Source organism: Symsagittifera roscoffensis, chromosome 5 (assembly GCF_963678635.1).
Source record: "Symsagittifera roscoffensis chromosome 5, txSymRosc1.1, whole genome shotgun sequence".
NCBI lineage: Eukaryota > Metazoa > Xenacoelomorpha > Acoela > Convolutidae > Symsagittifera > Symsagittifera roscoffensis.
The window spans coordinates 25,496,727-25,524,289 of NC_087066.1; the positions used below are offsets into that span (position 1 = coordinate 25,496,727).

At 35.4% G+C, this 27,563-nt stretch overlaps 1 protein-coding gene across 2 annotated transcripts; it reads right to left on the reverse strand.

The window, feature by feature from the left end:
• Positions 1 to 4,219: 4,219 nt before the first annotated feature.
• Positions 4,220 to 25,144, reverse strand: LOC134846010 (EF-hand calcium-binding domain-containing protein 4B-like). Of its 2 annotated transcripts, XM_063863175.1 has the most exons (16): positions 24,519 to 25,144; positions 23,597 to 23,680; positions 18,904 to 19,189; positions 16,806 to 16,979; positions 16,204 to 16,374; positions 13,907 to 13,973; positions 10,501 to 10,619; positions 9,862 to 10,204; positions 9,109 to 9,278; positions 8,464 to 8,658; positions 7,929 to 8,093; positions 7,452 to 7,664; positions 7,032 to 7,055; positions 6,304 to 6,522; positions 5,761 to 5,920; positions 4,220 to 4,911 (listed from the first exon to the last, which is right to left on the reverse strand). In XM_063863175.1, the coding sequence occupies exons 1-16, from the start codon at positions 24,647 to 24,649 to the stop codon at positions 4,667 to 4,669; spliced, it is 2,766 nt and encodes a 921-aa protein (XP_063719245.1). In that variant the 5' UTR covers positions 24,650 to 25,144; the 3' UTR covers positions 4,220 to 4,666. The 2 variants fall into 2 exon arrangements, with proteins under 2 accessions (XP_063719245.1, XP_063719246.1); XM_063863176.1 differs by lacking the exon at positions 7,032 to 7,055.
• Positions 25,145 to 27,563: the final 2,419 nt, after the last annotated feature.

Below are 27,563 nucleotides of genomic sequence, written 5' to 3' on the forward strand. Positions count from 1 at the left end.
AGAATAGATTTTAAGTTTTTGATATTACTAGCATTATTTGATGGTGAAAAATTTGGGATAACCCGTCTTCATACTTTTTATATATAAGTAGTTTTCAGATATTCTGTAAATATTCTGTGCACAATCTGTTATACAAAATCTGTTACCTATAACTTGCGAACAAAACGTATATACTACAGATTATACACAGTTTACTTAGAGAATATACACAAAATTTTTCGCACCGAATTTTAATAACGATGAAAGCTAGCAAAAAAAAACACCTTTTATATGGATTCTTATTTTCTAATTTTTCTAATACTTTTTTAATACTTTTTTATGTGGATCTTAAGAATTTTTTGATTTTGTTCAATTTGTCACTGTAAAAATTGATTTGTGGCTTTACAAACCACTTGAAAGCCGATTGAGATCAATTGGAACTGTTGTAGGTTAACCTGAGCAAAAGTACGTACCGACTTTTGGTAAATGGTATTTATAAGATTGTGGAATTTTTGATCTCCTATCGATCTGAAATCCACTGCTAAAGGTAATTATATTCTAGAACTGATTTGAGCTTTGTTTTTGTACGTTTTAGTACAATGCTTGCTTTGCTCAAACTTTTTAATTTCGGCACTTGAGAGATGTTTTGATATGTCAATTAATTCATTGTTATTGAATATATATGCTTGGGGTAAATTTTTTTATTCAGACCAAATTTCAAAGATATTTCCTTCTTGGTATCGATCCTTTGATTGTTAGTGGCCAAGCAGGGTCGCGCTCACCTCTAGACTATCCTGACTGAATGATTCCTTTGAAACGCTCAGCAAAAGACTAACGTGACAATAAAAGCGCTGTAATACTTCGATGCTGAAAGTTAAATGCGCATTATTCAAAGGTGGCGAAAAATTCCCCATCACAAAATCGTTCCATATTCCATTGAGGCAGGCTAATTGGTGTTGTTAATTCAAAATATGATTCATAATCTTCAGCTTAAAACTCATAGTTTGACAATATTTCATTTACAAAAAAAAACTATTTGAGACAAGTGTATTGACTGTCGGATCAACCATGATTTTGCCCTGATATGAGCAGTTTTGTGTTTCGTATATCTGCAGGAGAAAACCTTGCTTCATTTAATGTTTTCTTTACCGTTTTCTCGTCGCTTAGACTAAACACAAAAAAGATGACAAGTTTTTGGCTGATTGATTAATTTGATTTATTTCTTTTTTGGTAAGTTTTCTTTCCGAATATTGAAAATCGTTTTTTCCCTGTTGGTTGGGATAAGACACAAATCAAGAAAATGCTTCGAATTCAACCAAAAATTATTATGAGCACATAGTTTTGCGGTTAAAATGGGATTGAAAATTGTTAATTTTATCCTCGTTTAGGCAATTAAGAATAACGGTTAAGTTACCAGTTCAGTTTCAATTGATGAGCCAGTTTCATTAATTTAAGTTTCTTACACAATCCAAAAAACTACAGAAAAAAGTTATCTCAAAAATTGCACATTTTATTTGGAATCTGTTTTTAGGCAAAAACTCGGAAATTTATTTTGTAAAAAAGATGGTTCTGGCTATCAAAAAAAATACAATCCTCTAGTCAGATTTTTAAAGCTTACCCCTTGCAGAGCTTTGCGGACTAAGAAACAATTATTTGATTTAAAAATTTTTTCATCAATTGTCTGGTAGTCATAGCATAAATCTGTCAGTTGTGGGGTAAATATGTGTCCCAGTTTTCGCAAAAAAATGCACCATTTTTGTTATATATTTTCAAAACGTTATGAGAAAAAACGTTTAGCAATTAAAAAACGTACAAGCTTAAAAAATTTCTTTTAGTTCACAATAAAATCTTCACAAAAGAACAATTAAAATGAGCATCAAGAGAAATGTAGATTGCCAGAATGAAAAAAAAACAAAGCTAAACCTAATGCTAGATGATGTTATTTAGTGTATCGCTGTCTCGGTCCTAGTCAATCGCGTAATCACTACCTGAGTTGAGTCCCCCTCCCTCACAGGCAGGTCATCATTTTTTGCATTTGAAAGTTCTATTTCGAGTGGATTCTGTCTTAGTCATTAGCCGGTCGTAAGCTCACAACCAAAATCATTCATGTCATTTTGTTTAATCTTTCCTTGCTCTGTTACTTGTAAAATTTTGATTATTGTTAATTTCTCTTTCTGTTTCAGGTTTGATAATTACATTAATTTAATTTGTTTTGGCACTTTGAGGTGGTTAAAACTATCAAACTCTATGACCGTCTGTTCCAAGCCGTTGTTTTTGCTTCGACACTTTAAATTGTTACACAAATGGAAAAACTCAGTAATGTGATTGTTATTATTGTTCCGACTTTCGAAAAAAAACGGAATATTTATGCTCGCATTGAAGATATTGACTACTTGTGTTCAAATTTACAAAAATAAATTTTACCTCCAACCAGGGGCGGATTTAGGGGGGACCCTCAGGGATTCAACCCCCTGCGTACCCAAAGGGTCCCCCCTTTGATACTTTTTCAGAAATCCATTTTTGACCGACCGACCCTAAAATTTTTCTAAAGGCGCCTTTGGCGCCAATATATACTAACTTTGAGGGGGAGCGCGCGCCAAAAAAATGCGATTTTTTTGTCAACATTTTTCGAAAAGGGCCAAAAAACGACTTTTTTGACTGTTTTTTTTTTTTAAATTTGCCTGCGGCGCAGAAAATTTTGCCAAATTAGGGGCAAAACAGTGCTTTGAGAGAGCTCGAAAAATCAATTCGGTCGACCTAAAAAAATTAAAGGTCGTCAAAATTTTTTTAAAAAATTAAAGGTCGATTTTTTTTTTGAAAATCCGCCCCCCCCCCCCCCTCCTCGAGAAAATTCAAGATCCGCCCCTGCCTCCAACTATTTTTTGTAGAGTTCTGGTGGTTTCAAATTTACCAAATTGGCCATTTTCTGAACTAAATTATGCGCGCGTTGAAGAATTTATTCATAATGCTGAAAGCGTAACGCGAATTATTTACGCGTGGCGAGTTACCTCGCATAACAAAATCGTTCCAAACAGAATTGAGGCTAGCTAATTGGTCATATTAAATTTGTACGACTCAAACTTTCACATAATTTGTCCAAAATTATAGATTTTAACATTTTCTTTTAAAAGCTATTCGATATGAATTATGGGACTGTCGGATATACGAGCGGTCTTGCTCCAGTTTGAACTTGCTTTGATCAAACTCTGTCTTTTTTTCTTCTCTCTGTCTCTACATGTTCCGAAAAATCTGACTCTACATGTTCCGATTCTATCCTTTTTCTGGTTCTCAATTGAAAGACTCGGATACTTTGTGGTCGTTCAATACAAAAACCTCAAGGCACCTCAACTGTTGCTCAATTAACTGTTCACTTAGTGATTTGCTTACTCCTTTAACAAATAATTCTGAAGTTTAAAAGACTGTCGCTTTTAGAAAAAAAAGCTATGGGTAATTATCAAAATTATTTTGAGAAGTTGCTCATAGATTTACATAATGATGGTCATATAATTTTTTCAGGCGTTGCCTTGTTTGTAGAAAGATCTTGTTGGAGGAACTTGATGATTTCTTATCTATCTCAAGTGATATAAGAAAAGTTAAATCTTGCTTCTGAACATAAGTTTCAAGAACAAAAAGCAAATCGTTGATTCTCAGTTTTACCCTGGAGCAAACCAATTTTTACTCTTTCTACCAGTCCATAAACTTCTTTCTGGACATTAAAGTCGCGTTATCACGACCATTCTGGAGTGCTCTAGAAAATCGATTGTATTTAGTAAAAAAATCCCGTGAAGTCAAATCACAGATTTTTTTCGAAATTTATTTTCTTAGTTGCCTTTTGCTTTTTTAGCAAAAGGCGATTGAGTTTGGTAAACTAACTCAAACAATGGGTTGTGTTAGAAATTTTTATTTTATCAAAATAGATTTTGAATCAACTTGAGAAATCAGTCTCTCATTGTTTGGTTTGTAAATTTTTGCCATTTAGTCGAAATTTTAGCCATAGCGATTGAAATCAGACCAATTTTTCCGAAACCGCTTTTTGGTTTTTTAATTCATCCTCACGGCCAGTAGTGCTTTGCTTTGATGCCACACTCGTTTTCCTCAAGCTTTTCTTGAGGTACCTTAACTTGGGCGGAAGAAAATGGGCGTAACGCCATAGTTCCTTACTGTCACATCGTGATGCGGTGTGAAAAATTAAATAAAAAACTTTTGTTAAAACAATTTAAAAAATAATTTACTTCTAATTCATTGCAATAAATTTATCAATTTCATAATACTCATGTATCTTTTAAATGTTTAGGAATGTTGATTTTTGGTGGTTTTTTACAAAGCAAATGTATCATCTAAAAGAGTTTACAATCTACAATCTGTCATGTTTTTTTTTGCTGCAGACCCGCTCCCGCAGTGCATAAGGGGAGACAATATTTAATCTGACATGTGTGCACCAGTTTTTTGGAGCTCCTTTGAAGAATGAAAAAAATAATAAATTAATAAAATAATGGTCATGTTTGATGCTTGGTTCAAATAGCTGCTCGGATTTTTGAGCTGCTCAAACTTTTGTGGAGGGGAAAGGAGGGACTATGCAACCCCTTCAGCTGCCCCTGATTTCCATGCCAATTGATCAGGTTTTCCACAAATTATTAATGAAAAATTAAGTTAACATATTGAAAAAAGTGATTGCGAGAAAAAAAGTTCAGCAGCAGCCAGATTTTTTCTTTTTGGTTTTGAGAACAATATTTTTGGCATTTTCCAGGTCTTTGTCTTCCAGCTTGGCCAGTTCCTGAGCCAGCAGTTGCACACTGTCCGAGATGCCGTCGCCTGATCTTGAGCTGACCTCCATGAAGAAGGCGCCACACTGGTCGGCGAGGATGCGACCCTCCTCCTGATCTATCGGGTGCAGTTTCAGGTCAGGCTCGAACTTCAGGTCCATCTTGCTGCCTGAATATACAACAAAAAAATTTTTCGCAAAATTCAGATTTGACAATTTAATACAAAGCATTTCAGAAGAAGAAATCATTTGAGAAGACCAGCCATAACTTAGTGAAGAACGGCCTTGAACTGTTCTTAGTTTTTTTTTGAAGAAAACTAGAGAACGAGAAACTGAAGTTTCTGTATTTGTAACACTAGATCATACTTAGGGTTGAATGTTGAAATAACTTCAAATTAAACAAGACTGCTCGTACCAGGGCGAAGCCCTGAAAGTTCCGACTGCCTTTTAACGTTTATGGAGCAGTAATAACAAAAAAACATAAAAAAAATAAATGAAATAAAATAAAATGAAAATTTTTTTTTTCTAAAATTTTAATTTTTTTTTTGATGAAAATCATCCCCCCACACACCATATAAAGAACAAAACAATAGATTTCGCTCCTTGTAACAAATCAATTATGGCAAAAAAGCTTCTTTTAATCAATTTGGAACGATTTCTAAGTCGGATTAAATCTCCGCTTACGCGTTAATAGCGCGAATTATATCGCGCGTAAATTGTCCCAAATTGGTCAAAATGGTAATCTTCAAACCTTCATAACTTCACGAAAAATGATCACAGGTGAAATATCTTTTCAAATTTAAGCTCAGGACAGCAATACCTTTTGAATGATATAAGAAGTTCCGTCAAAAATGGCTAGTTAAAAAGTCGAAATTTGTCTGAAGAAAAAAAAAACCCACCTCGAGCACAAATATTCCGTTACTTTCGTATCGAAAGTCGGAACAATTACAAAAATGTTCACTGTTTAATTGTTGTTCTCCTTATGTTAACAATGCGATTGTATGTCGAAACTTGCTTGCCTAGTAGAAATAAGAGTATGTCTTCTGTGTCTATCTCCTCCCTGATCTCCTCCACCCACTGCCGCACATTCAGCAGACTCCTCTCATTTGTGACGTCATACATGACCACGATCGCATCCGTCCTTCTAAAGTACTGCTTCGTGATCGAACGATACCGCTCCTGAAACGGAAACAGTTGCATTTTAATATATGTTCGCTAATCGGGTTTTTCCCCTTATAGCTACTCCCCGCCCCCCCCCCATCCTTCTCTCCTGCCAAGTTACAAGAAATATGTGCATTGCAATTTTACTGCTATAAGGTGGGGGTACCCCATATAGGAAAGAACCAATAAGTTTTTGAAGTCATAAAGAGTGATTTAATAAAGTTATGATCAGCTTTCCATCAGCTTATTTGGTGCTTACTTTGCTCACATACCTTAACCTGAAAAATCTGATTGCCATAATGACGAGAGAAAACCTTAATATATTGGCCCTTAGTATTTAAACATAAAAAAAACAAAGATGTTAGTTTTCTCGTGAATCACTGATTGCAGCCAACACTAACTTGTCCGGCTGTGTCCCAGAACTGTAGAGAGTAGCACACATTATCCAACACCAACTGTTTCACATGGTAGTCCACACCAACAGTAGCCGGAAGTGACGCACTAAACTGGTCTCTACACACTCTGGAGATGTAGGAAGATTTACCCACTCCGGAGTCCCCCACGAACACTATTTTGAACACTCTGTGACGGGTGATGTCCATCAATTGATCCCCATTCATCTAAAGCATGCAATTAAGTTTAAGGTGGGCTTCGGCGAAAAAAAAACAAGCGAAACTCAAAATGAGAGCTCACATGTCAAATTTTTAAACATTTATCGGATGAAAACAAGTTTACAATTCGGTTTCAATATATTTTCCGATCATTTTCTCCATTTCAGCAGAATTATTGGTCTCGTTGTCATAACATAACTTAAGTGCGAACTGTTTTACGAAATGTAGTTCAAAACAAATTAGTTAATTGCTAAACTAAGCTAACTATCTCCTTCCCGAATCATTTTTCTTTTTTTTGGGGGGGGGGGGGGTTATTGTGTACTTAATTCAGTCATTTAAAAAGCAAAACAGAACGTTAAGAGAAAATCTAGAAAGAGCAACGCAATTCCAATGCTAGAAATTCAGTTTAATTTTTTTTTTCGTCTTCTTTTGTTTTTAATTGATCTTTGAGTTACATACAGAGAATAGTTTTTTATTAACATTCTAGAGACATGATTGAGATTGCTAATGAGACTTACAGTTGTACTTGTCTCCTCTGGGATCTAAAAATGGTTTGAATAATATAACTTCCTCCGACTACTTTCAAATGCAGTTTTAAAACGAGTTTTTATTATGAACAAAATGGCGAAGTGGCTGAGTTTCAGCACCTCAGTCGAAAGGTTGCAGGTTCGATGCCCAACAAGATGCGTGTTTGCTACTTGAGTGTGAGGCAACATTTCCCAGCCCAGAAAAATAACCAAAAAAAAACTGCTGGATCTTAAGCAGAGGCACAACAGCGGCTCTCCGAAAAGAGCGGTCCAGCTCGTATGCTGTTTTTTTTTCTCGCAGACAGGTAGTTAAACCAAAAAAAAATTTGGAAAAAGTGTGCCTTAAAAAATCGAGGTGCAATTTCGTACGATACTGCGAAATAACAACTTCAAGCAAAAATGAACGCATACCTCTTGGAATTGGTTCTGGGGGGTAAGGGATGATTCCCTGATAGCATTGCACATGAGACCCAGCTTATCCTCCCCATCTTCCCCCTCGACGGTGTCAAAGCTGGCTCCTTGACCCATGTTGTTGAGGTGGAAGGCAGAGTTGTTGAGGTTGATCGTCTCCATGGACCTACTGCTGTTTCTTCTCTCCCAATTGATGTGAGAACCATCCGCATCCTGAAAAAAAAGGAATCATTCAAAAATTTCAGTAATTTGTTCACGGTGTGTGCCAACAAAAAGTTTGTGTCAAACGAAAAATGTATTTTTCTCAGTAGTACTTTTGGTTTAACCTTTTGTTGAATTGGCAGTTGCAAAATACCTTCATTTGTGTATAAACTGCATAATTCGTTCTATGCAGTTAAAAATTGAACGTAAAATCGTCTCAATTATTTTTTTCTATTTGCGCGAAGCAAAAGCATCAAAAACTTGATAAAACCCAACCTGCAGAAATAGTTGCTTTGCGTTTCTTTGCAGCCCCATCCTCTCCTCAGCCTCCATCTCGTCCTCAAAGTCCACATCTTCATCTGTATCCTCCCCCTCTCCCCCTCTCCCACTGTCGCCCCCCGGGGGCATGTAGCTCCCAATTATGGAACCCCGCCGAGGTCCCTAAGTAAGAACACTCGATGGATCTAGAAGTTTCAACGACCATTTGCTTGTAAAGTTCAAAGGCCGTTTACTTGTAAAAAAACTCACAGGTCATATAAACTAAGTTTTATTGAAAATTACATCAACAGTTGTATGAAATTCAGTTTTGTAGAAAAGAAAATTTTGGAAACAAATATTTTTTCGGACAATTTGAGGAGCAAATTTGGTTGTAGATTTACTGCTAAAAATGATTTATTTATCCTATGATTTTTCCAGTTTAATAAATTATAAAAAATACAAATGTTGTTAAGTTTTGCATGTTGTTTATTACAAATTACAAATTTCGCTTAATGTTGAAAAAGTGAATTACAAATATGCTTAACTGTCTCACATCTGCAGCATGGTTAGTTGGTAGTTTCAGAGTGGTCAGGTCAAGTTGGTTGGTGGACAGAAGAGCACTCAAGTTGCTTGAAAACTTCTCCACCGAGATCGACTTGCCCTTTTCTAAGTTGCCTCCCACTGTCAAGGTCGTCGCAGCTTTGTCTTTGTTTTTGGAAGTGTGACGACGTCGGATACCTTTGGTCGCCTGAAACAACAAAATCGCTTCAGCTTACTTCTTTCATTTTTCAGTATTATTTTTTCCTCTTATGTTTGCATGTGAACCATAGATATGTTTGTGAAGTGAAATTGAGTTTTAAGTAGAGTTGTCTTTGTTTTTTGTAGATTGATTTTAGGATGCTTCGAGTTGCAGTTTTAAGAGTAGCTCAACGAGGCTCATCAGCTTTTAAAATCAACAAGGTCCAGCAGCACATGTAATTTGCAGGGTCACAACAGCGGGGTCACAATAACCTTAAGAAGGGTCACAACAGCGGTTCGCCGTGATGAGCTGTACAGTTCGAATTTTGGTCCTTTCCCTCGTGGATAAATGGTCTTAATTTCAAGGTCCTTTGGAGTTTCTGATAAATCCTGATTTAGCGTATGTTTTCAGGCATATTTTCAAAATTTTAATTGAGCCTACGGTAAGTAAAAATTTTACCTTTTCAGTGCTTCCAGATGACCCGTCTGCTCTTTTCAGCGATAAACTCCGTCTCCTATTGGACGACCGAACCCCCAGCTTCGCCCTTCCTGGCCCATCTGTTTTGCTCACACCCCCATCTTTATTCTGAACTTCGTTTCCATGAGTTGCCAACTCCCCTCTTACATCGGCTGAATTCAAAATTAAAGTAGTGGAAGCTAACCAATACCCTCAATCATCTCGAAAAACACAAGAAATCACATGAAAAACACATGAATAGCAACTCTGAGACGTTTTAATATCGAGTATCTTTACCCGCTGAAGCATTGCATTTCAGCTACTGGTCATAATGCTTTGCACCTCAATTCTAAGTTGTATTTGCCGACATAATTTTTGGCTAATGGTCTTTTTATTAAACATTGTTTTTCTAAAACACACATTTGCTGCTAAAAAAATAAATATCAATTAAATGATCAAATTGTTTGGAACTAGAAAATTGTTAAAAAGCGAAAATAATGTTGTTTCGTCGGCATTACCTGGTCTTTTTGCGCACCCTAAGCTTTAGGTTGTTCAGAAAATTCATTTTGTTTTTCCTCGAAACCGAAATTAAACTTGCTGAAAAGTTTTCGTGGCATTCTGAATGACGACAGAAAGAGCTTCAGTATAATATCACACTCAATGAACAAAAATATTTGCGGAACAAAAATATTTTATTGCTGTTCGACTTTACAGACCTGGCTTTTTGAATTAAAACTAATCAAGTTTTTTTCTCACCATCAACCAAATCTGCTCCTTCTTGAGCGCGGCTGCTAGAAAGCGGTATGCTTGTTACGTTTTCACCATCGCCATGATCTGTTACGCAAATTGACACTTCGGCCGATAGATTTGCTTCTTTAGATGCCGTTGCGTTCCCTTCCTCGGCTGTTCCTTCGTCTTCTTCCTCGAATTCACTCAGACTGGCTATTTCGCTGACGTCATTCGCAGTCTCGTCGTCGTCTGCTTCTTCTTCGTCGTCTTCAGTGCTGACCTCGATCGTGCCTTTGTCTTGAACTTGTTTCAGGAGGTTTTCGATCATGCCGACTGATGCTTTGAAGGTCACGAGTTCGTCACGTTCGTCCTACATATAGAAAGTCTTGATATACAAAATAAGCCAAAATTGTTTAAAATTTCCCTTGCCCATTTCAATAAGTAGCATCTTTGTTTTAAATAACTGTTGCTATTTTGAAAAATTCGAAAAATATTATTGAATATAAATTAAACTGGGACGTGATTGTCAAGTGGAGTGCATCAAGCATCCAAAATGGATCTGAAGTCTTCAATTCTTTTATTTTCCGCACCCTCGATCAAAAATTTTTTTGACAAGTTCTTTCTTTCTTCATGAGTGTCAGAGCAATTTTTCGAATATTTCTGTACCTTGAGTAGTTTATTTTCCTCTCTGAGTTGGTCCAGTTGTTGGACTAGAGTTGTTCTCTCTTTGGCTATGCTCTCATTCACCTTCAGAGCAGCACGAGCTCGCTCTCTCTTCTCCTGGTCTGAAACAATAACCTGTTTAGGGGGATGCCTTCCCCTTTCAGGGATTCGATCATTGGCCACCCAAAGAAGATCTTTTTGGTAGTATTTTACGAAGTTTATGTTTGTTCGACCACCCTAAAACTTTCTCAAATTCATGCACTAAAATTTGTGGCCTGTTTTTTTTATGAATTGCCAGCAGCTCAGATAATTTTGGCAAAATAGGGTCTTTACAGAGCTTTGAGAGAGGTTGGAATTTAAATTTGGTCACCTTTTTCAAACCTCTACCTCTCGAGAAAATGAAAAATCCGCGCCTGGTCCGAAGTTAATCATTTTCCAATCAAGCTTTTTTCTTTGTTTTTTCTTTGTTTTTTGTCTTTTTTTTACGTTCAAACAGCATGGCTGCTAATACATCGATAGTTTTTGAAATAAAAACTTTTCAAGTCTTTTTGATCATACTTTGTACGTCAGTTTTCAAAAGCAAATGAACAATTTTTTGGTGAAGGTTCTAGTTATTTGTGCAAGTTGAATGTACCGGATTTCATTTAAAAAAAACCAGGCAGTTCATGTAGTTCGACCATTCATTTAGGTGAAGTATTATTACAGGAAAAGTGAAGAGTTAGACTAAAAATAACTCAGAAATGCGACTCAAGAGCTTGTTTGTAGATATGCTCTATAAACATATCAAAGTAGCAAAAACACCGATGAACTTGTGAACTTGAGTTCTGCGACCTATTTTACATGTCATCCTTGATCTACGTTGCTGAAAATGCTGGTTTTTTGTTTCAATAAGTTCATGTCAAATCATCCATGCAAAACACACTACAAAGCATACTGGAGTAAAAAAAACAATATAAATGTTGCATCGAATTGCTTTACACGATCTCCTATAAATGAAATGTCATAAGCTATTTATTTTTGGTTTTTTCGCTCCAAAAATACTATGAAAATGCTATGAAATGAGCAGAGTTTCCGTAAAATTCTTGTTTTCCCCTTGCCATAGATTATTTTGCCTATATCTCGTATTTGTTTTGCCTATCTCCCGGGCAGTATTCCAGCCAATGAAATTCTTTTTCAAAATTATTTTGCAATGAGCGTAAATTTTTCTTAATTTTTTAACCAGTTTTTAGAAATTTTTGACGTTCTGTCTTTTCCCATGATGTTATTCAGTATTAAGATACCCAGATTGAGGTTTGACCCCGTAATCGCCCCCATGAAACCTCGAAAAATATGAATAACATTTCGGCACAAAAAGGAAAGTTTTGGATTTCAGGTTTATTCTGTCTATGAATGCTCCTCCTCTAAATCATTGAAGCATGGGTGGGTTTTTCCAAAAAAATTCTTCTTTTTCACGCCCCTTCTAATACGTTTCCAGCTCAAAAATTTCTGCTCAAAATTTGCATGAAATCAGTGGAAGCTTCCAATTTTCCGCAAAACGTATAAATGTTGTTCCCAGTAATGAACATTTAACTTTTGTGAAACAGTTTTCGAAACAATTTTTTTCTGCTTAGCATGTAGAAAAAATTTGGCCCAAAAGCTTTCAGGCATAAGTTATACATTGTTTGAGCTCCAAAATTCGAAAGGTTGTCCTTGAATTTAGCATTAAGTTTAAACTTTCCGCTTTTTTTGCATCGCATAATTTATCTAAAATGAAACAGATTTTATTGATTTTTCAAATGCTCTAAATTTGGTTGGTTTTTGTTCGCAAAATTAGGTTTAAATTAAGATAGATATTTCAAAATTTTAGCTATGAACAAGAAAATTCAATCCATTTACAAAAGTTTTGTGTTCCTAGCCGCAAAAAGCATTAAAGGAAAAAAATTAATATCATTCCAATGTGCTTTGAAAGGGGCAAGGTAGCGCAATGCAACGTGTTGTTTGTAGTTCAAAAATGTACCACAGTGGAGTTTTAAGGAGACGATTCACGATTCGAACGTTTTGCTCAAATTTTTCGGAAATTTTTGAGTGCAGTGGGAAGACACCGAACACACGTTATAGGAAAATAGGCAAACATGAAATTTTCGAGATATCCACACTAGTCCGACCTATCCATGAGTTTTTCCAACCAAAAATTCTATCTCTTCTTCTCAAAAAAATGAAAAGAATCAAAATCAAGGGATTTTTTTTCCAGCTTTTCAATTTTAGATTGGAATTTGAAACATTTCAGAATGAGGCTAGCCGGTTGCAGTGGAAGTAGCACATATTCTTCAAGCAATTTTTTTTCTGTTTTTTTTACTGTAAATTACTGACATTTTTGTGCGGCGTGTGATGAGAGAACTACACAAACGTGCACAAAATTAGAAAGCTTAGCATACTCGACAACCGTTGTTTTGTAAAAGTGAATAACAATTAAAATTGGAAAAATTTAAAGAAACGTCTAAAAACTTTTCTTAATTTTTACAAAATATAATTTCAATTTTTTTAACATAAATCATAATGCTAAAAAAGCGCAAATGAAACCTTATATTAAAATTCTCTTAATTAAATTGTACAATTTTTTGCTGCAGAAAAATGTTACTCGATTAATTTACTTATTCGAAATAAGACTATAATTCAAAAACTTGAAACCGTTTTTTCTCACCACGGGGAAAAAATTTGTGGAAATTTTTTCACGTTGTTCAAAACACGGTTGAAAAAGCTGATTATCATATTTCACTCGAATCGTTCGGACAGTTGTTTGTAGCCCCTAATTTTGTGTGATAAAAGAAAAAGAAAGAAAAATAACTAAAGCCCATTCAAAAACAAAGTTTCTCCCATTTTCTTCAGTTTTTTTTCGCTTGTTAGATGCTTTAATAGTCTAGAGGGAGGGTCTTTTTTCTTATTATGCCCATTTTTTTTAATTTGCGATTTTGTGTTTCTCAATGTATGAATGCAAAGAACAAGTAAACTGTTCGCAGTGATTGGTTTGCTTAATGCAATTGCAATCACATTTGCCGATTACTAACACGGCCGAACTTTGAGCAGATATAAGGGTTGAATTTTTTCCTGGAAAATTTTTTTATTTTCTGGTGTGTTTTCTTACGTTTTTTTTCTTCTGGTCTGCATAAAATTTTGCACCTTATTTGCGAAATAAATTTGAATAGTTAAATAAGCATTCTATAGTTTTGGCAAAGTCGGCTTATCTACTAGTCGAATTATAAATGTGAACAAAACATTTTCAGATGGTGCTGAAATTTGATTGGCTAATTCTAGTCAATCAGATTGAAGCAAAGTAGTTACAGTTGAAGATGTTGAACTACAGTTCAAGATGTCGGAATAAGTAAAACGACCTTAGGGGGATCTCATAAAACAACAGATGTCTAATACTCACTCATTTGGTCTTTGATGGTCTTGAGGTATTGTTGCGTCTCATGGTAGCTGGTGTCCAATTTCCTCACCTAAGCAAAATGTTTTGCTCTTTCAGGACAAAGCGTGAATTACATGAGTTCGACTTCAGTGTATTTGGCCACTTCACTAAAAATTTGGAATTGGCGTTCCTAAGAAACCGTTTCGATTTTTTAACTGACCATTTTGACAGAATCTTTTTATTTCATCTGAAAGCTTTTGATGTATTGAGCTCAAAATAAGGAAAATAATTCATCTGTGCTCATTTTTTTAATATGTTTTTAAAGGTTGAAAGTGACCCATCTGACCATTTGCCACAATCAGCTTGCAATACACTTCATGCAACTGATTTTTCAGCTGAAATAAAGTCCGGTTAAGGAAGTGTTCTAAATTTAATCAAGGCCTCCTAGTTACTCTTATTGTTACGTTACTGTATGATAAATAGATATATCACCTTATATATATATTTTTTGAAATTTTGACAAACTTTTTAAAATCGATTACTGCTCCATAGGCGCCAAAAAGCAGCTATGACATTCAAACCGTCGCACTGATGCGAGCAGTCTTGTTTATTTTTGACCCTAAAAACGGGTGGCCAGTCAATAAGCAGAATGGTCTAAGAGTAGAAAAACTGAAAAAAAAAATTTGTAAGCTGATTGGTAAATGAAGTATAATAATAGTCAATATTACCAAATGAAATAAGTTTTATGCATAATTAGAGGAACTTAATCGAGATTTTTTAAAAAGTTTTATAAAAAAAAATTGATGAAGTTTTTCAATTCATGAATAATTTATACATTTTCATGGTGTTATTGACAATTCTGATACTTGTTCTTATCAATTTACCCTTATTAATCAGTAAAAATTCTTTTTTCAATTTTTTGCTCTAGAACTCATTTTGCTCTTAGAAAATTTTGCTCCGCCTCCCCAAAACGATACAAAATAGTTAAGTATTCGACTCGTATCGGAAAAAAGTATGAACAATTAGCTTGCTTCAATTCATTTTGTGTACATCTTAAGCTCAAAAATATATTTATGCACGAATGAGTTGCGGTACGCTTTTGGCACCATTATATATTTTTTTTCAAAAGGCGAATAAATTAGTCCAGAGCAGTAAAATCCAAAGAATTTAGCGGAAAACGTTTTTGCGGGTCTTTCAAAATAAAATTTTCAATTTCAAATTTTGGTTGATATCATGGGTTTTAAATCACGCTTGAAAAATGCAAAAAAGCGAATTAAACGACAAATAGAATTACATTTGGCATCCTTTTTTTGAAAGTTATATGCAGAAAACAGCAAAAAATGGGAAAAAATGCAGTTTGAGGCTGATGCTTCGTTTTAACAAGTTGCTCAATAATATCTTGCATTTCCCAAAAACTATATCCAGTTTTGTTTGAAATTTTCAGCTTAGTTTTTGCATCACTTGAGGGGTATAGTCAAAAGACACCTTTTTGCAATTGAACTCCATGAATTGATATCTTTAATGGGCTGTGAAATAATTTGGTAAAAATTATGATTCGGTTGCCGAAAATAGATTGAATGAAAAATGAAACCAATCAAATATTCCTAACTTTCTTCAAAAGTTGGAACAAAAAAAGAGTTCCTGAGTTAAAAAGTATAGCATGCATTTACAAATAATTTAGTTACCTTTAAAACGGCAAGGGAGAAAAACAAAAACTCTAGTTCCAATTTGGCGCCTCTTTAGACAGCTTGCTTTTAATAAATTTTTTAAATCGTTGAATTTCAATGGTTTGTGCTAGTCGTCAAACTTTCGAAACTTCAGCTATCAGAAGAAAAAACTAACTTGCAATGATGTATCAGTTTTTAGATTTTGCGAGATTCATTATTGACTGGCCAACAACAAAACTTTTCTAATGTCGCCTTTGGCGCCAATATTATTAAATTTGAGGGAGGAGTGCGCGCCGAAAAAACGGAACTTTTTGGTCATTCAAAAAAAAGTGCTCAAAACGTCAATTTCAGCCTGTTTTCCCAAAAATTTGCCTGCAACTCAGAAACATTTCTGACAAAATAGGGTCCTTATAGTATTTTCGGAGAGCAGGAAACTCAAATTGGTCGACCTAAAAAAAGTCAACAAAATTTTCAAATTTTTTATTTAGAAAACCGCCTCACCCCCCCCCCCCCGCCCCCCCAAAAAAATTATGCGCACGCCACTGCCTACGCAGAGTCAATATTTAAATAGCTCAGCTCTAATCATTGAACTAAGATTTGACTTTATGTAGGATACTTTTATCCCTGTAAGTTTCTTTAGCCAATCGAACAGACCGTGTCTTCTAGTTCGTCGTTCTTCTGCAACAGCAGGTCGTTCTCCATCCTCACACTAGTCTCATCCCCCTGAAGTTTCTTCACTTGCTCCCCCAGACTGTTCTTCTTCTGGATCAACTCCTGCAACTGTCGCTCTTTCTGTTGCAGCTCCTCCAGCATTTCCTCGCGCACCTATGACGTCACCACTCCCTCTCATACGATATATTTATTGATATAATGGGGAGCTTATACTAGTTTTGCCTTGGTCGGAGTGAATGGCCTTTGTTGGCTATACGTGTAATTTAAAGCATGCGGCTATAATCAAAAGGACCAACCCCCACCCAGCAAAAAGATGAAACTTTCTCAATAAATGTCGTATGAGAGGATGTCATGTATCATATTATAACTTTGTCATACGCTGTTTAAACACTATCAAAAAGTCCACTCGTTGTTGAAAAAAAAACAATTTGAAAACTTCCATTTTTTCAATTACAAATTCCCTCAAAACTTTTCCTATTGAGTTCAATTTTTCTTAAACTAAGTTATTCATCTGACTATATTAACCGTATTTTGGCCCGTATACTTAAAAAGTCCCCTCCCCTCTTCTGTATGTTCTGCCCTACCTTCTGTTCCCGGTCCTGTTCCTGTCTCTTCACCCTCTGTCTCTCCATGTCCAACTGGGCCTCCATCTCCTCGTACAACTTGCTCAGCTCCTCATCATGCAACACTGCCCTCGTCTTCAGAGCCTCCTCCAACTCCCTCTGCTCAGCCACTGTCGCACGCATGTCACGCACCATCTACATCACACCATTAATAAGTACCAAGTACAGCATCGGGGGGGGGGGGCGTTCCCTTCCGTTTTCTCCGTTTTCTGGATTTGACTGCCCTGACCACTCAAAAGTTCCTTTAAGCTAATTTACGACAGCCATTTTTTCGACCTCCTTGAACTTTTTCTAAAAAAATTTTTGGTGCCAAAATACTCTAGCTAGAAGGGAAAACTAATTCGAAAAAATTTCCAAAAAAGGCCCCAAAACATCATTTTTGGCCTTTTTTTTCCAAAAAGGGGTAATTACAGTGCTTTGGGAGAGCTTGAAAATTAAAAATTATTTTGTTCGAACTAAACAAGCGTTAAAAACCTAGGTCTGCGCTTGATTTATAAGTTTAAGAGAAAATCAGCGTAGAGAGAGGCTGAGGATCTTGGGAAAACTACACCATTTTGCGAATAGGAGAAATTCGTCAAGTTCAATGCTCTTAGCGGTTGAGTTAGTTTTTAACATAAAATCTGAAGAACTAACTCAACCGTTAAGAGCATTTCGAGCATTGAACTTAACGAATTTCCAATGTTCGGAAAATGGTGTAGCTTTCCCAAGATACCAGTTTTATTAGATCATTGATCCTTCTTTTCACAATGTTTTTCAGCAATCGCGACAAAAGGACACTGTCAACAGTCAAGTCAACAACAAGTTTTTTGTTCGATCACTTTATGCAAAAAACGGCCCTCGATATTCAAAAAGTTCTCGCAAAGACTGTCTATCAATGGAAAAACAATTCATTAACTAAGGACAGATTAACTTTGGATACCTCTTCTGCAGTTCATTGAAACTAAAACTTTTTTATGATTTGTGAAAAATATACCATTTAAATTTTGCTTATCCACTTTTTTTCACTTCACGTGGCCAGTTAAAAAGAAAATCCTAATTAGAAATTTGTTCACGAAACGACATTCGTTTGTTCTTTTTTCCATTATTCCATAATTCCATTTTGTTCTTATTCCATGAAAAACGTCTGTTCTCATCTTTAACAAATTAATTTAGTCTTTTCAACGTGTTTTGAGCGCTGAAAAAGTTATTCATATTATTAAGAACTTTGTGCCTTGTTTAAACATCAGTAAAAAACCGCAACCCAATTTCAACTTCGGAAACTAAATACGGTACTGCCCGCGGATGCCTTTTCTTCGAGCAATACCTATTCTACTTATATATTTTTTATTTTTTGCCATTATATCCGTAATCTTGTAAGGCTGTAATGGCAACTCTGCGTTCAACGCTTAGATTGCTATTCGCATGCTAAACAGCATGACCTGGCCAAACTATTATTTAATTTTACCTTGACTATTATTTCAATGTTTTGCTGTGACTGAAAACCAAAACTATCAAATAGTTCAATTTTGTAAATTCTGGGACTGTCCTGCTCTTTCAAAGGCTAATGAACATATCAACACTTCAAAACAGTTAATACTAAGAAAATTTGAAAGAAGTCAAGACGAGGTTGAAATAGTATATTTGATCCCCTGCCAAATGGCAATGATAGTGTGTGAAGATGAGTTCTCACTTGACTTCTAGCTTCAGGTCCACCCCAGCCTGATCCTTTTCGGCTGCAATAGTGGTAACACATGAAAATGCTAAGACCAAAAAAAAACGGCCGAGTCCCAAAAAATTAGCTTCGCTTAACAAGAATAATTCAATCTAGAATTTGGGATAAGAAAACAAATGGAATATCCTTAGACAAGCCGTTAAGGCCTACTGATAGCTCCTCTGCGACTTGCAGGAACCACAATTAAAGAACGATTAATTCTGACGTTAACGTCCACAAGACGAGCATTTACCGTCTCTTTCTGGAGAACCGTTGTTGAGCCCCCCGGTGAAGTTCTTATGTGCTCCTAATGATCTTTGTAAAAGTTTCAGAGCCATGAATTATTTCAATAAAGAAGACTGAACTTGCCTTCGATAGGAAATCTTCAAAAAGGTTCACACTATTCGGGTCTGTGCTTCTCAGCCGAGTCCATATATGCTTCAAACTATTCGCATCAGGGACCACTTCATGGCCTTTCAACTGCTGCAGAAGTTGTTCAAACTGTTCTCCGTCTTCATTGGGGTCATTTGAGGAGCCATTAGTGGCCACAGAGTTCTTTTTATGGCCTTTAGCGGCTACTTCCACTGGGTCTTCGTCTTCATGGCCATCGACATAGCTGAGAAACTGTCCGAATCCATCGGTGAACTCCTCGAAACTGAAATGATTCTTTTTAGTTCATTTTTATTGTTTACTTATCTAAATGTTCGAGTTTGCCAAAATATTTGAAGCAGCTGTGTAAAAAATACAACACTAGCTTTAAAAAAACAAAAAGCCCCAACTTAGCTTTAAAAAACAGAAAAATCAGAATAAGGATCGCCGAATGCTTCCCGATTTGTGAAAGAATGTAAGAAATTATATGAATATTTCTTATAACGAAGTTTCATCAAAGAACTCTATCTAGCTGAATTCGATAGCTCGATCTAGCTCAATTTGATAGCTCGATCTAGCAGAATTCGATAGCTCGATCTAGCTGAATTCGATAGCTCGATCTAGCTGAAATCGATAGCTCGATCTAGCTGAATCCCATGGCTCGGTCATTAAATAAATGTACGTTGGCTAATTATCGACAATCAGATTGATATATCAGCGCCTTTTTTTCACACACAATGTCGTGATTGCCTATGAAACAAAAACGAATCTATACGTAACTCGGAAAAAACGAAAGATTTGCTAAGCTGCCAAAATTCTGGGTTTCATTTCTTAAAATGAACGAATTATACATATAAGTTTAAGATTTTCACAATGTAACCAGAATTCTATAATTACCATCATACTGCTAAACTGGAAGTTTGCATACTAGGTATAAATTTGCATATGCTAGCAAATGAGTTAAATGAAATTAAGTTTTGTTAGTAGGTGAAAAATTTTTACTAGATATAGCGGTGAGCGCAGAAACTTTTTAAGGAAGGTGGGATACTTTATTGAAGGTCGATCAAACTTATTTTGTGAGCATTTCGGTAACCCTAAAAACGATATTTTGAAAACATGTTATCTAATTTGAAAATATACAGGTCAAAAAACTTGTTGAGAGATGTTTTGAAAAGGATTGATATAAAACAATTGAGTGTTTCTGGCGAGCGTTTCCTTTTCAATACTAATATAAATTGACGCCGAATGCGCCTGCATAAAAAGTTACGGACCTATTAACCAAAATTGGAAGTCATAAAAGAGTGTCAAAGTCAGACAACATTTCGAAAACATTTGAGAATGATAATGAACGCTAGCGCTTGAAAGTCGTCTATTTCACTCGCTTTATGCAGCAAAAATTTATCTGTGAAAACTGAAAAAGTTATTCGGAAGCAAATTATTTGAACATTTCGGTCGATTATTATGTCATCGAATGGAAAACAGCAATCTCAACAAGGACAAGGTGGCGCGGATGAGGCACTGCGGAAGCTACTGGTAAAGTTCACAGATGAGGCAGCGAGGATCGCAGTTCAAGAAGTGGCAGTAAGACATGGGAAAAAAGAAAAGGAATTTGAAGAAAAGTTGGATAGACTCACATTGTTTTGTGATGAAATGAGTTTAAGACTTAGGGATTAGAAAAAAAAACCTCAAAAGACTCTGTGATTATTAGAAATCCCCGTTCGACCCCAGAATAGATAGACAGTTGCTTAAAAATATTGTGGGTATCGCTAAAAAATACTTTGATATTGATCTCAATGGTGACAACTTAAAGCATTTCATATGTTTCCTAGGACAAATTGTTGCGCAATGATGTGTTTCCACCTGTGATATTGAAATTTGCACATTTTCTCAAAAAAGATGACTTTAACAACAAACAGAAATTGCTAAAAAGTTGTGTTAATCCATTAAACTGTAATACATGCGGTTAAATGGGCGATTGCCTTCTGTCGAGACTTTGCCGAAGTAGTACGTTGATGAGCTGAACCTGATCCCTTTTACAAAAAACTGCAAAACAATCGTATTTTTTAAAAGGGGGGATAGGGAAGTTTTTGTAACAGTGAAAACAGTCAATGATTTTCACGGCTGAAAGGATGCTATCAAAAGACAAAAACAAAATAATCAGCAGCCTCAAAGGTTCAAAAAAGTTTCACTGCTATCAGCCCAATTTAAAAAGCATTAGCGAGCTATGCTAGCCTCTCTCCTGAATAAAAAAGAAAAGTGTCCTACGCAAAATTCTCTGATGCAAAATTCTCTGATGCAAAAAAAACAGTCTGATGCAAAAATTGTATAGAGCCGCAGTAAAGTTAGTAGTTTTTTGACAGATTTGGTGCTCACTAACTTTATTGGTGCTCAAAACAAATCGATCTTTCTTTCTACCGATTTTGCCTGATGAGCAATTTAAATTTTTGTTAAGTTAAACTAAGATTTTGTTGAGTAGGAATTCGCGATAAAGCTGTTAACTATTTTTTATAATAACAAATGAACAACATTTTCAGTGAAAATCATTATGAACAATATTAATGAACAACAAAAACACTTATATCAAAGGCAAGCAACCTAACAAGCCTATACAAATGATAAGAGACTCGCTTAGAAAAACCATGAGACACAAACGGAAGCAACACATTTTTTTCGTCAACAGTGTGAAGCCAACAGTAAAAAAACGGAGATGAGTAATGCATTAAAAGTAATATATCAGCTGAAACTTTGAACCATTTTTTATTGACATTGGATCAAACCTAGCTGAATCTCTAAAATGGAGTGCAATTTTAAAAATCTGAAAACAGTAAAGAATACATGTTATTCATCGAAATTGACAGAGCAAAAAACTTTTGAAACTATTGGTAGTTTGCAAAACAAAAGAAGCCATGGAAGCCGTGGACTCCTAAAATTTTTCAAAAAAAAATATTTATCCGGCGATTGGTTCTACTTTAAAGCATTTAATTAATCGAGTACTTGAAGAAGAGTTTTATCCGGAATGTTTGAAACTTGCTAAAGTTATTCCAATTCACAAAATTGGAAAGAAAGATCCAAACACAACTTACAGGCGAATATCACTGCTATTAGATTCTTTTTTGAAAATAAAGTGTTTCGAACAATCAGAAGAGTTTTTGTCAAAACGATCAAGAATTGACGCAATTCTGGAAATTCTCGAATCAATTGAATTCTTTTTATTAAATAAGAAAATTAGTTTTTGCGCCCTAATTGATTTATCGAAAATTTTTGATGCCTGTTAACAATGAAATTGAACTGAGAAGATGCTCATTGTACGGATTGAGAGGAAAACCATTTTCATTTCTTAAATCATATCTAGAGAACCGATACCAATTTTTTCAAATAAATCGATTAAAGAAAACTCAACATAAGAAAAATTGCGGGGTCCCTGAAGGATCAGTTCTGGGTCCACTTCTATTTCTACTTTACATCAAGGATCTCTCCAAAATTTCAAAAACAACAACGTGTTTTTTTGCAGTTGATACTGATTTTTTTGGCGATGTTTCAGAATACAACTTTGATCTAGATTTGAACATTATAGTAACATGGATGCAGCAATTAAACTAAAGATAAACCAAGACAAAACCAAAACAACTGTTTTCAGCTCAAAGAAAATAAAACCGTTGATAAAATTCCGAATTAGTGTCTTAAAAACTGAAAATCGTGTTAGATGTTTGGGATTTCAAACTGATCGCAATTTGAGCTTTACTGAACATATTTGAAATGTGAAAAATAGTTGCGCAAAATCTAATTCATTTCTCTACCAAACTAAAATCATTTGAGAGTCTATAAAAGCAACATTCAACTATTTTATCAACATGGAATACTGATATATGGCTGCACCTCAGAAACAATCTTGACAAACAAAAAAAAATTGAGAATAATCATCAGGAAAAAAAATCGATGAAGTAAGATCGACGAGACAAAAATAACAAGTTTACTCAATCTATGAGCTACATAAATACGAAATCTTAATAGTACTAACAAAAATCATAAGGAAAAATCATACAAGTAACGATGTGAATAATTTCACAACATCAAAAATTGATAAAGCATCTTCTAAATGACACACGGATTAGGGCATTACGAAGCAATCGGTACTAAATAAATTTAAAATAAAAAATTATGCGAGCTAGGCTTTTATCAATCTAGACTAAAAAGTTTTGTTAAAGATAATGATGGAAATCGATGAAAACTGGATTGAACTTTTTTTGACGAGTAACTAGTTTGTTTCATTAAAAAATAAAAATCCTTCTTTTTTTATGGATTAGCTCTACATCTACAGAAACGGTTTATGTAAAACTTCAGTTTTCAATCGGATAAAAAAAATGCATTCTGACTTATGGAAAAACATGGTTTCTGAATGGTCAGCTTTACGGTGACCATTCGAATCGGCGCTACCAAAACTGTGCATTAATAAGAAATAGTTTCTGTAATGTGCCTGATTCGTAAACGAATTTATGTTTTATTATTTTTATAATTCATTATCAGAATTGAGGAAGGTACTCCTCCCCTTCAACACGCTACTGGCTACTGACTAGGATCCTAACCATAGAGGAGGCTATTGTTCAACTGTCATTTTATAAGACGAACATTCAAACTCACCCTCTGAATATGAAATTCGTTCTAGATGAATATACATTTAAAAACTAGTGCCCACCTCAGGTATCCATTGCCATCATCGTCTAGTCTGTCGAACACCTCTTCCAACACATCTGCAGTCAGAGGGAGTTCATGTGTCAACCTGAAAATATACAGACAGATAAGATCTATTAATGAATTCGTTTTCGAGAAGGGAACAGAATTGATTATGATTTAAACAACTCATTGCAATAGAAAAGAAGTCCCATTTCGAATGAGCACCAAAAAAGCCATAGTTAGCTGCCAATCGAGTGCTGTCTTCAAAAACGTTTAGTGGTGTCGTGTCATTTTTTTTGAAAAGAGTGGTGTCATATTTCAAAAATTTATCTAAAAACCTAAGTTCTTACGCTAAAATTCTTGAGCTGAAGTTCTAAAAATTTTTAAGTTAAAGTTCACAATTAGCTGATTGATATCTTAGCTGATTGATATCTAAGTTCAAATAATCAATCGAAAACACATTTAACAAAAATGTGGTGCCATTTTGAGATTTTTTGATCTGATCGCTTCAAAAAGTCAAACTCGATATTAAAAAATGCATTGGTCTCAAAATAAACCCTGTATTGCATCAAACATTAAAATTAACCAATTAAGAGAATACAAAAATAGACAGACGCAAATTCTTTGAGAGTTACATCGTGCGAAAAAAAACGTTGATTAAAGCATTTTGGAATGATAATTTTTGAACCGTTTCATAAATTGTCTTTGACAAACGAGTTCTGAAAGTTATTCGACAAAACATTTTTCAATAATATTATCATGTAGAAAACCAAGAAAACCAAATCGGTGGGTCTAAAAAGATTGGACTCATTAAAATATTAGCTAATTTTTGTCCCCTCCCCCTACCCCAACCCCGTTCACGTCCTCAGTAGTACATCGGGTTCTCGTATATCAGAATTATACGTCACAATTTGGAATATCAAATCATTACGCTTGCAAATAACCTCAGCAGATCACGGCGTGTAATGAACCCTTTGCACTCCTTGTCGCAAATGCCAAACAACTCCACTGCTTTTTCCCGGAGAAGGTTCTGGGTGTCGACTGCCGGGTCCTGGCAGAGAACTTCCTCGTGCATTCCTCAATTACAGGAGCACGAGTTGTAATATTATATTTCCGACTCAGACAATAAACACAATTTGACTTTTGGGTAAATAGATAAATTTCATTTTTTGAAAGCGTAATATATAAAATGCAGAATGAAAAAGCTGCAGATTCGTTTCACTTTTTGCTACAAAATGAGAAAGTTTCAAGTTGGTGTTTTTTTGCGTTACTATTTATATTATTTGGCGCAATGAAAAATTGTGATATAAGCTGAAGGATAAAAATTTTATACATATATTCAAGTAAGTTTTTTCAAGCTATGTTGCAACAAGTGCGTTCAAGTGGAATTCGGGACAATTTTAAAGTGACTGCAATAAATTCAATTTTCGAATTTTTCCAGCAAATTATGCTGAAGACGTTGAAACTAAATGTTTTTAGTTACCATTTTGGTACCATTATACTGTTCGTCAAAGACTGAAACAGTTGCGCTTTATTGTATTTTTTCTATTGACTTCTGACTATAAATGGTTTTTGCGATGTTTATAAAAAGATATCGAATGAATGAGCGTTATTATGCATGGCTTCGCTATAGTTCAGAAAACGCTGTCACAGATGTTATATCAACAAAAAACTACAGCGCTCTTTTGAGCATCGCATGTAAATGATGAATGAAATTTGATAAATGTTGTTAAATATTAACCCCCTATGTTACCCCTATGATGAAAAAACTCAAGGGTAAGACAACAAATCAAAATTTTGTCATCCCAATTAGCAAAAAATGCATGCAATTTTTAACTACGTTTAAAGCAAAGAAGTAGCCTTACACAGGCATTGGTCCGGTCAAGGAAATTGTCAATATTTTTCCGAAAGTGAGAAATTGCTCACAAGTTCGGGTAAAAGAATGTATTTGTCAAAATATCAAACATTGATAAAGACTCTTGAAAAAGACCTGTCGGTGGCTGAAAACGAAATTCAATTTATAGTTTCTGGTTGACCTTTCGGGTCTTCCTCTGAGTAGCAATAGTGAAGTTTACACGAACAAATAGGAAAAAATCCAGACAAATTCTACATCCTTTTTAGTCGCGCAGATGGACCAAATATTTAACGAGAAACATCTTTCAGATAGTCGCCTGTTACGAATTGTTGCCTCACGGCTTAAAAAATCACAGCAAATGAAAAAGTTGTGGTAGAACACATCAAAATGGCAGCTTGAAATTTGTCGTGTATTAAATCATGAAAACAATTTGAAAAAGTTTGTTAAAGATGTGTAAGTTGAGTTGTTTGCAAGCGCCAGTATCGGAGGCCCTGTTTTATACCTGGAAAGCAATCGGAGTCAAACAACTGCACCAGTCGCATCAAGGTCACTGTGTGCGATCAATTTGAATTTATATCAGCATCCTTTGTAGTGGTACAACTGGATGTTCGAATGCTCGAACGTTCGTTTGACGAAAACCCTTCGTAGGCCCTCGCGAACGTTCGGTCATGTTTGACCTGTGTTTTATTTACACTAAGTACTCAAGACTCACTACTTTGGCTAGAACAATTCTCTACTTAGCTTTCTCCAGTACCCCGTCAGAGCGTTTTTTTCAGCACTGCTGGAAACATTGATACCAAGAAAAAGGCAAAACTTACTGTAGATCGTGCAAACATGCAAAATATTCTGCCTAAAAATTGGAAATATTTAAATTTTGATTTTTTTCTCTAGAATACGGAAAAGCCAATGAAATATCAAAAGTTCAAAGATTCGACGAAAGTTCAAATATTGCTGACAAGCATTCGTAGGCTATTTTGAACAAATGTTGCACCACTAATCCTTTGTAGACAACAATCCTATGGCACGAGTCATCTTTGTAGTCACAATGTTTAAAAAGCAAATCGTCCGCAAGCCATGCTGCAGTTTCTACGTTTGATGATTTTCTATGAATATCTAACTTCATTTTTGAACGCGGGTTCCTCTGCCACGACAACGTAAAACGAATAAACTCCGGGTATGCCCGAACATTGATCGGCGAGAGAAATATAAGGTACAGAGATGTTTGGTCGACCTGATCGTGCATTATAAACGGCTTCTAAATGTAATACAGTTTCAAAAAATGGACAATTTTGTATTTACTCCATTTTCAAATACGCGAAAAGTCAAAAAAAAATTCAGACATCTCTTCAAAATGTTTTAAATCAACTTGTTCATAAGTAACCAGTCGAGCGCTCTAGAAAAGTTCAATTTCGGAGACCACTTTTCTGAAGAATGCTAATAAACTGTAGAATTGGTGATTCTACTGTATTACATGATATAGTAACCTGGCCGTAAGATTGATTAGTCATTAAGTTAACTATGTTAATTAGTACAGCAAACAAAGGGTCGAGTTCAAATTAGTTCATCATTCGAAGATATCGTTCCTCCTATGCCAGAAAATAAAATTTGACAAAATCCTCGAACCCCCCTCCCAAAATCGCAACTAGGGAAGCTAAGGTTATGAAATTCAGAGAAGGGGTACTAGAGATGATTTGACGCGGGTATACGAAAAACGGGACCCCTCAGACCCTTGGGGGCAAGTGATAACGGTCCCCGGAAGTGTATATGGCCCTATCAGAACTCGGAAATTAGCGGCGGTAATCGGCTCAAACTTCAGTATGCTGTAGGCCTAGTTGAGGGAAGCTTAACTTTGGAACCCACTTCCAGTTTTATGCCCTAAGTAAACAAACTCACCCCTAACATCCAGAAGTCGTTTCTTGGCCTCCCATGCTCGCAGGGAGCTGAAGCTTGAAGGGAAGATAAGAAGCGGCAAGATACATTTTGTGCTATAATTTGAACTTTTTCCAACGGGTGGATCGGAAGCTATTAAGCACCTAAAAAAACACCCGCTTAGACAAGAAATAGGCAATTTACGCAAAATAACGGTCGGTGGCATTATAATTTTTTTTGCGACAATCGAAATTAGATTCAAACC